At 44.5% G+C, this 12,322-nt stretch overlaps 1 protein-coding gene and 1 pseudogene across 1 annotated transcript in view; one reads left to right on the top strand and one right to left on the bottom strand.

The window, feature by feature from the left end:
* Window positions 1–12,322, top strand: part of ROS1 (ROS proto-oncogene 1, receptor tyrosine kinase) — a 249,252-nt gene that overhangs the window by 159,896 nt on the left and 77,034 nt on the right. Inside the window, exons 29-31 of the mRNA XM_073627146.1 lie at window positions 3,400–3,574; window positions 5,063–5,180; window positions 9,400–9,584. Of these exons, the coding sequence (XP_073483247.1) occupies window positions 3,400–3,574; window positions 5,063–5,180; window positions 9,400–9,584 (478 nt within the window). The remainder of the gene's footprint in view (window positions 1–3,399; window positions 3,575–5,062; window positions 5,181–9,399; window positions 9,585–12,322) is intronic.
* Window positions 9,051–9,184, bottom strand: LOC141141943 (U2 spliceosomal RNA; annotated as a pseudogene).

Below are 12,322 nucleotides of genomic sequence, written 5' to 3'. Positions count from 1 at the left end.
ACCATGTCATGTGCATTGCAGTGCCCCCATGTAATGTGCTGTGCCCACCATGTCATGTGCATTGCAGTGCCCCCATGTAATGTGCTGTGCCCACCATGTCATGTCATGTGCATTGCAGTGCCCCCCATGTAATGTGCTGTGCCCACCATGTCATGTGCATTGCAGTGCCCCCCGTGTAATGTGCTGTGCCCACCATGTCATGTGCATTGCAGTGCCCCCATGTAATGTGCTGTGCCCACCATGTCATGTGCATTGCAGTGCCCCCATGTAATGTGCTGTGCCCACCATGTCATGTCATGTGCATTGCAGTGCCCCCATGTAATGTGCTGTGCCCACGATGTCATGTGCATTGCAGTGCCCCCATGTAATGTGCTGGGCCCACCATGTCATGTCATGTGCATTGCAGTGCACCCCATGTAATGTGCTGTGCCCACCATGTCATGTGCATTGCAGTGCCCCCATGTAATGTGCTGTGCCCACTATGTCATGTCATGTGCATTGCAGTGCACCCCATGTAATGTGCTGTGCCCACTATGTCATGTGCATTGCAGTGCCCCCATGTAATGTGCTGTGCCCACCATGTCATGTGCATTGCAGTGCCCCCCATGTAATGTGCTGTGCCCACTATGCCATGTCATGTGCATTGCAGTGGCCCCATGTAATGTGCTGTGCCCACTATGTCATGTGCTGTGCATTGCAGTGCCCCCCATGTAATGTGCTGTGCCAACTATGTCATGTGCTGTGCATTGCAGTGCCCCCCATGTAATGTGCTGTGCCCAGTATGTAATTTGCTGTGCATTGCAGTGCTCACTATGTATTGTGCAGTGCCCACCATGTCATGTGCTGTACATTGCAGTGCCCACCATGTAATGTGCTGTACATTGCAGTGCCCACCATGTCATGTGCTGTACATTGCAGTGCCCACCATGTAATGTGCTGTGCCATGCAGTGATCCCACCAAGTAATGTACAGTGCCCACCATGTAATGTGATGTGCCATGCAGTGCCCACCATGTCATGTGCTGTGCCCACCCTGCCATGTGTTGTGCCCAGCATGTAGTGTGTTGTGCCCACTGTGCAATGTGCTGGGCTGTTCAGCAGTGCCCACCATGTCATGTGCAGTTCCTAACATGTAATGTGCAGTTGCATTGCCCACGATGAAATGTGCTATGCCTTGCAGTGCCCACCATGTAATGTGTTGTGCCATTCAGTGCCCACCATGTAATGTGCTGTGCCCACCACGTTATGTGCTGTGCCATGCAGTGCCCACCATGTAATGCGCTGTACTCACCATGTAATGTGCTGTGCCATGCAGTGCCAACCGTGTCATGTGCAGTGCCCACCATGTAAATTACTGTGCAGTGCCCACCCTGTCGTGATGTAATGTGCTGCGCCATGCAGTGCTTACCATGCAATCTGCTGTACCCAGCATGTAATGTGCTGTACTGTGTCCACCATGGCATGTGCCGTGCAGTACCCACAGTGGAATACGCTATGCAGGGCTCACCATGTCATGTGCGGTGTCCACCAATTAATGTGCTGTGCTCACATTGTAATATGCTGTGCTGTGTCATGCAGTGCCCACCATGTCATGTGGTGTCATGCAGTGCCCACCTTGTCATGTGCTGTGCAGTTCCCACCATGCCATGTGCAGTACCCACCATATAATATGCTGTGCCCACCATATAATGTGCTGTGCAGTGCCCACTTGTAATGTGCAATGCCCACCATGTAATGTGCTCAGCTGTGCCCACCATGTCATGTGCTGTGCCCACCATATAAGGTCCTGTGCCCATCTTGTGCATGTGCTGTGTTGTGCCCATCTTGTGCATGTGCTGTGTTGTGCAGTACCAACCATGTCATGTGCTGTGCCCACCATATAATGTACTGTGCCTACCTTGTAATGTGCTGTACTGGGCAGTGCCAACAGTGTAATGTGCTGTGCCCGCTATGTAATGTGCTGTGCTTCACCCACCATTAAATGTGCTGTATCCATGTATCCACCATGTAATGTGTAGTGTCAACCATGTAATGTACTGTGCTATCCACCCCCCCCCCCCGTGTAATGTACTATGCTGTGCCCCCCACAGACTCACCCCCTCACTCTCACACCCCCTCTCTCTCTCTCTTTCATCCCCGCTCTCTCATCCCCTCTCTTTCACCCTGTTCTCTCTCTCACCCCCTTCATCCCCCATTCTCTCTCTCTCTTGCCCCCTTCAACCCCCTCTTTCCTACCACCTTCTCTCTCTTTCACCCTCTCTCTATTCCCCTTTTTCTCACCTCCTCTCTCTCGTCCCCATCTCTCTCATTCAACACCTTTCTCTCTCTTTTCCCCTCCCTCTCATCCCCTATTTTTCAGCCCCCTATCTCGCTATCACCCCCCCCCCCTCCCTCTCTCTCTCTCTCAACCACTCTCTCACACTCTCTCTCTTTAATTTAATTCAACAAAAAATTTTTGCGTTTTCATTTTATTTATTTTCATAAAAAGGCCCACCAAAATCCTTAGCACCAGGCCCATGTTGCTCTTAATCTGGCCCTGTATGTGCGTTGCATTCGCACTGCGCATTGCACAAAAAACGTGTGCGTTTTTTGGGCATTGCGGTGCGAACTACAAGCCTATTATCTCCTATGGGAACGCATCTGATTCGCAGATGCATTGCGTTCTGAACAAGGATTTTCTCTTTCTCCTCACTACACCTCCCCCTCTCCCCCCCCCCCTCCCTCCCCCTCTCCCTGCTCTCTAATCCTGAGCAAAAACGCAATGAATCTGTTGAACAGGAGATTGTTATCTCCCCAGTGAAACCTGAGCTTCAATTCGCACCGCACAAGTGTGAAACAGGGCTAAAGATATGGCAGCAGGAGACAATTACCAAAAATATTAATAGCAGACTCAGCAAAGCCAGTTCAGTAGGGATGTACAGTTGGATAGGAGATAGGAGACAATTACCAAAAATATTAATAGCAGACTCAAAAATCTAATTGTCTCAATTTCTCTGCATAAATAGAATACCAAAAAACATTATATGCATTATATGCTCTATGTAAAAATGATTGAAGTAAACATATTAGTCATTAAGTTAGTCATGTTAACTATTGTATACAAATGTTGCTAAATTTGGCATCAGTATGTGGGTTTCAATGACTTGTAGGAAGGAAACGTTGAAATGCCATAACAGAGGTAATTATTAATAACTTAGGGGCATATTTTTGTAAGCAGTGAATGGGACATTTCAAAGCTGTAAGGCTAGCTCACATTGTACTAAATAGTCTGGTTGTGATGGTGTTTGGGGAAGAAGATAAAAAATGAATGTGTTTCTTTTGTTGCAAATGATCTATCCTTGTGTAACTTTTTCCAACATGCATTTGTTTTTCATTTATAACGTTGTGTTTTATAAACTAGATAAAATTGGGAACCGGGTATAACCCTATGGATGTATCCTGCAGCACAGGCGGATCTATTTATATCTGCACAGCCACAGGACTTGTTCCCAATGCTAATTACAACATACGCACTGCAGTGGTTTATACAACTGGAGCTCAAAGTGTGTCTAGTCCAGCAAACTTCAAGACTACAGGTTGGAATCTCTTAACTGTAATGCTTTTTAAATAACAGAGAATTTGTATCATGAACATTGATGCATACTAGCACATTATGACATTGCCTTGCAGGATTTTTTTTTTTTTACAACCCGCCTTAACTTTATTATTGTGTTTTGCATTTGCTTCATTGGTTACAAGGACGCAGGCTACCAGTGTTTTAGCAACCAATGACGTGAGGCTGAATTTGGACAGTAGACGAAGCCTGGTGGGGATTCTGAGAGACTTGTCAGGACTGTCTTACTGGTGATTCACAGAGGATGTCATTGGGTGGATTCTTTAGCCTTTACACAGCTACCACTGGCTATGAAATCCACCGCCTGCTGTCCATTGTCAGCTATAAGGTAGGTGGACCTGATGGGGAACTAGTCTCTCAGAATTCCCCATCAGGGCTGTCTCCCTTCTGATTGACAGAGAAAGTCAGTGGGTGAATTCCATAGCTGCTATTGGGCTGTATAACGGCAATGGAATTCGCCCACTGCTATCAATCACAAGGAAAGCAGACCTGATGGGGAACTCCCCATCAGATCCACCCACCCCACAAGACTTCCCAGCCTCCGACAATAAATTTATGTATCTGTTCCCAACACATAAGTGCAACAACAATTGGAGGCGTGCTGGAATTCAAAAGTGTGTCTGTGATACTTTTTATTGATTTCAGGGAATGGGATTTGTTTGTTTGTTTTATTAAAGGAGCAGTGGGTGTTCATCTAGCAAAGCGAATGTTCATTTTGCAGAATGTATGTTCATATTGCAAAGTTATTGTTATTAAATAGAATCTGTGTTCACTTTAAGGCTTAGTTCACACTACAGCGACTTGGGATCCGACTTGTCAGACCTCAAGTCGCCCCAAGTCGCTTGACATCAGAAATTGCATTTTAGTTAATGAGAGCAGTCTTAATGTACGCTACTGAAGTCGCTCCGACTTCAGAAAAGGTTCCTGTACTACTTAAAGACGACTTCTAGGTGACTTGTACCCATAGATTTCAATGAAAGCCGCCTTGAAGTCGGATCCTCATCTACAGTGAAGCGACTTAACAGGAAGAAGAAAAGAATTTACCCAGGTACAACAATGATGTCACAGGAGCTGATTAGCACTGATTGGCCACAGGCAAAGTCGCCTGTCCTGGAGGCGACTTGAAGTCGCGTTGTAAGTCGCTCAAAGTTGCACTGAAGTCGCCTCCAAGTCGCCTTGCAAAGTTGCGCTTTAAGTCGTGTTGCCCCTGTGTGAACCGAGCCTAAAGCACATGGGTATTCAAAGTGAACACAACTTCTATATACCATATATACTAACATTCACTCAGCAAATGAAACATTGAAAGCATTCAGAGCAAAGTAAGGCTTCTTTTGTTGTTCTGTTTGTAAAAGTGCTTGTACATTAGTTTACAATAAACACACGTTTCTTGACCATTGAGAACAAATTGGGAACAAATATAGGATACAATCTTCTATCTGTTGCTTTTCAGCTGGGGTCCCAGGCAAACCAGGAGTTCCACAGATTGTTCCTGGAGATAAAAGCACCATCCAGTGGAAGATGGGTGATGAAAATGGAAGTAACCTGACTTATAATATTTTAGAGTATAGGTAATAGTACCTGTATGGACTTATTTTTAGAAGGGAATGCAGCTGCCAGATTTTACATTTAATTGCTGCTTAAAGTAGGCATGTCACACATCTTTGCTATTTAAACTAATGCCGAGTATACACGGTCGAACTTTTTGACCGGACTGGTCTGACGGACGCCGACTGACCAAATCTGGCGAACAATAAGAGTCCATGCCATACAGGAATTATTTTTAAGGGCTTGGTAGCCCACGTTTATTAAAATGGTAGAAAGCAAAACAGCAGTCCAATATAAGGTTTCATAAGTATGGGATATTCTCCAACTTCAGCAGAATACAAACACTGGAAAATGCAGAGCCACTTAGCTCATACGCTCACTTAGCTTCAACAGCAGAACTACGCTGCACCTCTTACCAGTCTCACTAACTGTGTCATCCAGCTCTCCTGGATACTTGGCTTTCTAGCTTTAAGTCACAGTGCCCCACTGCATGGCCCACCTCTGGCCTATGGATTGGGGTTCTCCTGACACCCCAATAGGAGCCAACCTGACTCCTGGAACTGAGATCCTCTTGGCTTCTGGCTGGGCCCTCTGACCCCTCGATGAGACCTTTCATCTCCCCCACTGGGAGAAGGCTCCAAACTGGAAGCTCTGAGCTATCCTCAGACCTGGAATATAATGACCTTGCATACCTGTGCACTCAACCAGGTTGCAGGTGTCTAGCAAAACCGGGACAAAGGATTGAATGTTCTGATCCAGAACTACATAATCCGTAGAACGCAAAATACACAGCTTTCTCTGCCCAGAAACACTAGTCTGGAACGTCGCATTTACCCAAAATGCGAATCCTGTATACAGTATATGTCTCTGTAAATCAGTAAACCCAGCGATATATAAGCAGTAGAGTCATTATGCAAATCTCAACTTACCCCATAAAAATTAAGTTTGATTCCTATGCCATCACATGTTCAGTTTGAACTGCTTAGGTATGTGACAAGTCCACTTTAAATCTAAAACAAATAACATATACTATTACTGTTTAAAAATTACTTTAGCAAAATACAAAAATGTAGAAATGTAAAGAAAACCCTTTTTTAGAATTGTTTAGAGTTAGCATGTCAATACTGCTCTCCATGACAACTGCAAGATCTAACTCTACTCTATGACATCTTTTTTTTACATGATGCCCAAATGAGTTCTAAGCTTCCTGTGGCTGCAGCAGAAATTAATTCAGAAGTTAAACTTTTCTAGAGACAGAAACACAAGACTAGTTTAAATGTATAAGGCTCCTTAACCTGCTGTGTACAATTTGTAAGATACCTCAATAGAAGTACCTTTTTAAAAAGATCTTCCAAGTGGTCACATGACTGCAAAGCTCTGGAGAGTATGTCTATTGATGCAGCTTGTGGGCGGTAACTCTCTCAACTTGATAACACCTTAGCGCAATGGAGACCGGTGAAGCTGGTAATATGATGTCACTGGATTCAGTGCTGTTGTCGAGCATGCACAGACAGGCACACCCACCAGAGCTTTGTTTGAAAGGAAAAAAAAAAAAAAAGATATTGGAGATTCATGCAAACTGTATAAAGCAAGTATAAGGGCAGTGGGGAGGTAATGTTTAAAATATGGATTTTTTTGTACTTTCCTTCCACTTTAATCTGAAGAAGTAGGAGGGAAGATAGGTATTCTGGGTTACATTTTGGAATTAAAATAAGCTGTAAGGCTAAAGGATAGATTCAGCTAGAACATTAAAGTGTTTGTAAACCCTCACATATACCCAGTGAAGTGAACAGCCTTAGATGATACACATAGAGTAAACAAATCCTCCTACATAGGTTTTACTTGTATATCTGCTGTCTTCTCCGTTCTAAAATCTTTGGAATGTACAGATTGTGTTATAAATGTTTCTTCCTCTTTCAGCAGTGAATGGGGAGTCTGGGCTTACACTGTGTGAAATCTGATTGGAGGAAAGGCACACATCCCCCCCTCTACATAGGCAGGGGAACGACAGAACATGCAGAGCTGTAGTCTGAACAGACAATCTCTGCTTATCTGCTGTTATCTCATGTGTCATAAAACTTTTCAGAAGTGACTCTGCTGATAACAGAGGGACAAAGCACCAGAGAGAAATGGCACTTAGAGCTTTGGAGAGAGATAAGTAAACACTGCAGATATATGCTCTTAGGTCAACTTTCATGAATGGGGTTTACAACCGCTTTAAGTTAAAGTAGAAGTAAATCGTTTTCAGCCAAGGAAGCTTCCATCTTGGCCTCTGTTTGATCTTCAACTGCTATGAGCCTGCACATGTGATCAGTTATGACACCAGCCATTGGATGGTTTAACGGTTTGGTTGAGCGCAAAACCAATGTGACAGCCTTCCCGGCATGCCGGGAATGTAACTGTTTTTTGAAACTGTTAAATTGATGGGTTTACCTCTGCTTTTAGGGGTACATTAAGGTTAGAGGCCAAGTATACTTCGTCAAACACTATCCAATATTGTTTTTGGGCCCAAATATCCAGTGCGCAAAACTACCAGTCTTGGGCTAGCAGTGCTAAAAAACAATTTACCACCTATATATGTAGTTAATTTAAAAAAAGCATAATGATATATAGATTCTGTCATTTGCTTTTTTCTTTTTTTTTAAAAGCCAGTGGAGTGCAAAAAACACCCAAAAACTTCCACCCGGTGCCAAAAAAAGTGCACACACATAAAGAGTGAAACACAAAAACGTGCAACGGGTGTTACACTGGTCCTCCACTAGGGAAGGACCTTACCCTGATCCCCCAGGGTGTTAGGCTCCAGACAGGGACTGAGGTACTTCACTTGGGTCCATCTAGCCGAAACCAGACGGACCCCCGTTACCTGGAAGATCTGCCAAAACAGACCCATCCAAGTACTAGGTGGGACTCTCCCGAAGGGAGACCCCATGAGAGAGGGCGAACCAAGCCAGAAGGCCTATTATCCACCCCCTCCCAAGACTTTCAGAGTAGGCCTGAGGACCCACACCCTACTCATCACACAGTGACAAACGTGTATACACATCAAACAAAAAAATACAAAAAAGTGACAAACACGGGGATGAATAAAAAGAAAGTGGGGAGAAGGAAGGTGGGAGAGTGAAAAGTGACCATTGTGTAGTACAATGGCCGGCCCTCCGGCCAGGAATAAAAATTTCCATGGTCCTAGCCAAAAGGCTCGGCCCTAGAGGCAGGTGCGAAAAACGTGTGTTGTGGTGAAGTGACCAAGGTGCCATAAATCAAGTGCCGAAACACTGTGACTGTATGGCACCCGTGAACTGCCACTTCAGGGGCACATTCACCACTGGCTTTTCGTGCAACCCTGACCCCCAGCCCAGACCACAGCAGCCCCCACCTCAGCCAGGAAGGCCCGGAGTTCTGGAAGCGTGGTGAGAGCCCTTTACCATCAGGTCTCACTGTCGCTCCCACCCCTCCTACCTAATTACATTCGGGAAATACTAACCACACCCCCCTGTTCTCTCCCGAAAAACTGACCTGAGCTAGAGCTACCCCAGTCTAGGCCAGAAGGCCAGGGAGGAAGAGATATCACCGCTCCAGGAGCATTAGACAGACAGGAAGTAGAATACCTCTCGGTTCGGAAGCCTTAGGTGCTGGCAATTGCTGATAGCAACAAGCAGGAATTGATTCTGGATAGCCGCACTCTTAAAAATTAGCCTTGTTTATTTGGAAAGGTTCACATCAAAATCAAAAATAACAGCAGACAAAAGAGAGCTGACGTTTCGCACCTACATTAGTGCTTACTCATAGCTGAGAAGGCCAAGGACCCGACCCTCTGGGTCAGACCCTGTGGTTCTCCATCCCCATCAGAAGGCTTCCCTTTCGGCTACAAACCGCTCCAGGTTACCTTTTACACCAGCAGGTTTTGCATAGCCTCCGCCATACCTGATACCACTTTGCCGTAGATCAGGGACAGAAGCAAGCGCCACCTCCTGGCAACTGATAAGAACAGATACTACACTTGATCTTAGCCAAAAGGCCGAGAAGTCTGTGGATTCTGTCACTTGCTACTTTAAGCAAAAATATATTTTCCATTGCAATGCAGTGTTTTTGTTTTTCTCTATAGGCAAACATGTCCTGGTACCTACTAATTGGAATATCTATGGATATCAATTTTCTTCTTTTATTATTTCTTTGTAAATTCTGATTTCTTTAGTTATTCATTTTGATGACAACTCTCAGTTTGCCAATTGCATGTATTTTTAGGGAGGTGGCTTCTGGTGCCAAAGTGACAGAGCCATGGATGCTGGCATACAAGGGCTCTTGCAGTAACATTTGCATATGGAAGTCTAGGACAATGAGTGGAACATTCCAATTCAGAGCAGTGGCAGCCAACCTTATAGGGCTCGGAGATTTCAGCGACACTAGTGAAAATATTTTGTTACATAAAGGTTAGTCTTTACTTAATAATACTAAACGACAATTGAAAACAAACTACTGTACTGTACTCTAGCCATGTTTTAATACTTTTGAAAAATTAAAATGTAAAGATGTTTTATCAGCTGATCACCTTATCTTTGTGCAATCTGCTTATAATAATTTACTAAGAGATTCAAATTTGTAATGTGCTCCAAGTTCTGAGACAGAATATATCATTCTAAATGCAGAATTTAAAATTGTGATTCCAGCTGGAAAATGAGCATCCGTAAAATGCAATAAAGCGTTTGCTATGCCAACACTTCATATTCCTGATCCCCTTGATTTCTTATTAAAAACTGACCACACTAAGCGGAAGAACACTGGATTACTGGGAGGGGCTGGGGAAGACCAGGCTGTCATGGTGCACGTTGGCACCAATGACAAAGTCAGTGGCAGATGGAGTGCCCTAAGGAACGATTTTAGGGACTTAGGAGCTAAATTGAGGAAAAGGACCTCCAAGGTAGTATTCTCAGGAATACTACCGGTACATCGAGCCACACCAGAAAGGCAGAGGGAGATTAGGGAAGTAAACAAGTGGCTGAAGAGCTGGTGCAGTAAGGAGGGGTTTGGGTTCCTGGAGGACTGGGCCGACTTCTCAGTCGGTAACCGGTACTATAGAAGGGACGGACTGCACCTAAATGAGAAGGGTGCAGATCTGCTGGAAATGAAGATGGCCAAAAAGTTAGAGGTGTTTTTAAACTAGGCGATGGGGGGGGGAGGGTCCAGAGATAGCCAGCGTGGAAGATATTCCAGAGGGTAGTATTGGGGGCATTAGTGGTAGGTTAACCAAAGCACAAAAACACAAGGTGAGTATAGTAGCAAGTCCTAGTTGCAATCTCGAAACACCCAATACGAGGACAATATGCGACCGGTCTAAACTATGTGGCATGTTCACCAATGCCAGGAGCATGGCGGACAAGATGGGTGAACTAGAGATACTGTTGTACGAGGAGGATTTGGATTTTGTGGGAATTTCAGAGACCTGGTTCAACAGCTCTCATGATTGGCTGGCAAACATTCAAGGGTATACCCTATACCGCAAGGATAGAGAGGGTAAAAAAGGGGGAGGGGTATGCCTATATATCAAGAATAATGTACAAGTGAATGTGAGAGATGACATCACTGAGGGAGCTAGAGAGGAGGTGGAATCCTTATGGGTAGAGCTCCAAAGGGATGAAGCTAAGGGGAAAATAATACTGGGAGTGTGCTATAGGCCCCCTAACCTGAGGGAGGAAGTGGAGACAGATCTCCTATCACAATTTGGATTAGCAGCAAGGATGGGAAGCGTTATCATAATGGGGGATTTTAATTATCCAGACATAGACTGGGCAGAGGGAACCGCGCATTCATTTAAGGCTCGCCAGTTCCTTAATGTCTTGCAGGACAATTTTATGGGTCAGATGGTAGACGCACCAACTAGAAATAATGCATTACTGGATCTACTGATTACCAACAATACAGACCTGATCACGGATGTGGAAATACGGGGCAACAGCGATCACAGGTCAATTAGTTTCAGTATAAGTCACACAAATAGGAAACATAAAGGGAATACAAAGACACTGAATTTCAAAAGAGCCAACTTCCCTAAACTACAAACCTTGCTAAAAGGCATAAATTGGGATAAAATATTAGGAACAAAGAATACGGAGGAGAGATGGGTTTGCTTTAAGAGCATATTAAATAAGGGCATTAGCCAATGTATCCCATTGGGTAATAAATTTAAAAGAGCGAACAAAAGTCCTGGATGGCTTAACTCCAATGTAAAAATGCATATAAAAGCAAAGGAGAAGGCCTTCAAAAAATACAAGGTTGAGGGATCATCCTCAGCATTCAGACTTTATAAAGAATGCAACAAGAAATGTAAGAGTGCAATTAGGACAGCTAAGATAGAACATGAAAGACACAGCGGAGGAGAGCAAAAAAAATCCCAAGAAATTCTTTAAGTATGTAAACAGTAAAAAAGGGAGGACAGACCATATTGGCCCCATAAAGAATGAGGAAGGACATCTGGTTAAAAAGGATGGGGAGATGGCGAGGGTATTGAATTTATTCTTCTCCTCAGTCTTCACGAGTGAATCGGGGGGCTTCAGTAACCAAAACTGCAGTGTTTATCCTCATGACACAACACAGGAAGCACCTCCATGGTTAACAGAGGACAGAATTAAAATTAGACTTGAGAAACTTAACATTAATAAATCACTTGCCCCCTGGATCCTGTTCCCTCGCAAATGCTACGCTCACCCTCTGACTCGATTCTACACTCTCTAACTCACATTTTCAACCTCTCCCTCTCTTGTGGCATCTTCCCAAACTTTCTAAAACATGCGCTAGTCACCCCCATACTAAAAAAGCCCTCACTGGATCCCACCAATCTCAACAACTTACGTCCCATCTCCTTACTCTCCTTCTCCTCCAAACTTCTTGAAAGACTGGTCTACAACCGACTAAGCGACCATCTGACCATGAATAAACTTCTTGATCCCCTTCAGTCCGGTTTTCGCCCTCAACACTCCACGGAAACTGCTCTCCTTAAACTCTCAAATGACCTACTAATGGCTAAAGCCAATGGACACTATTCTGTACTACTTCTCCTGGATCTCTCTGCTGCCTTTGACACAGTAGACCACCCCCTCCTCCTCAAAAAACTCCACTCCTTTGGCCTCCGTGACTGTACTCTTCACTGGTTCTCATCCTACCTATCCCACCG

The sequence above is a fragment of the Aquarana catesbeiana genome, linkage group LG04 (assembly GCF_042186555.1).
Source record: "Aquarana catesbeiana isolate 2022-GZ linkage group LG04, ASM4218655v1, whole genome shotgun sequence".
In the NCBI taxonomy this organism is placed as follows: Eukaryota; Metazoa; Chordata; class Amphibia; order Anura; family Ranidae; genus Aquarana; species Aquarana catesbeiana.
This window is presented reverse-complemented; position numbering and strand designations above follow the sequence as displayed.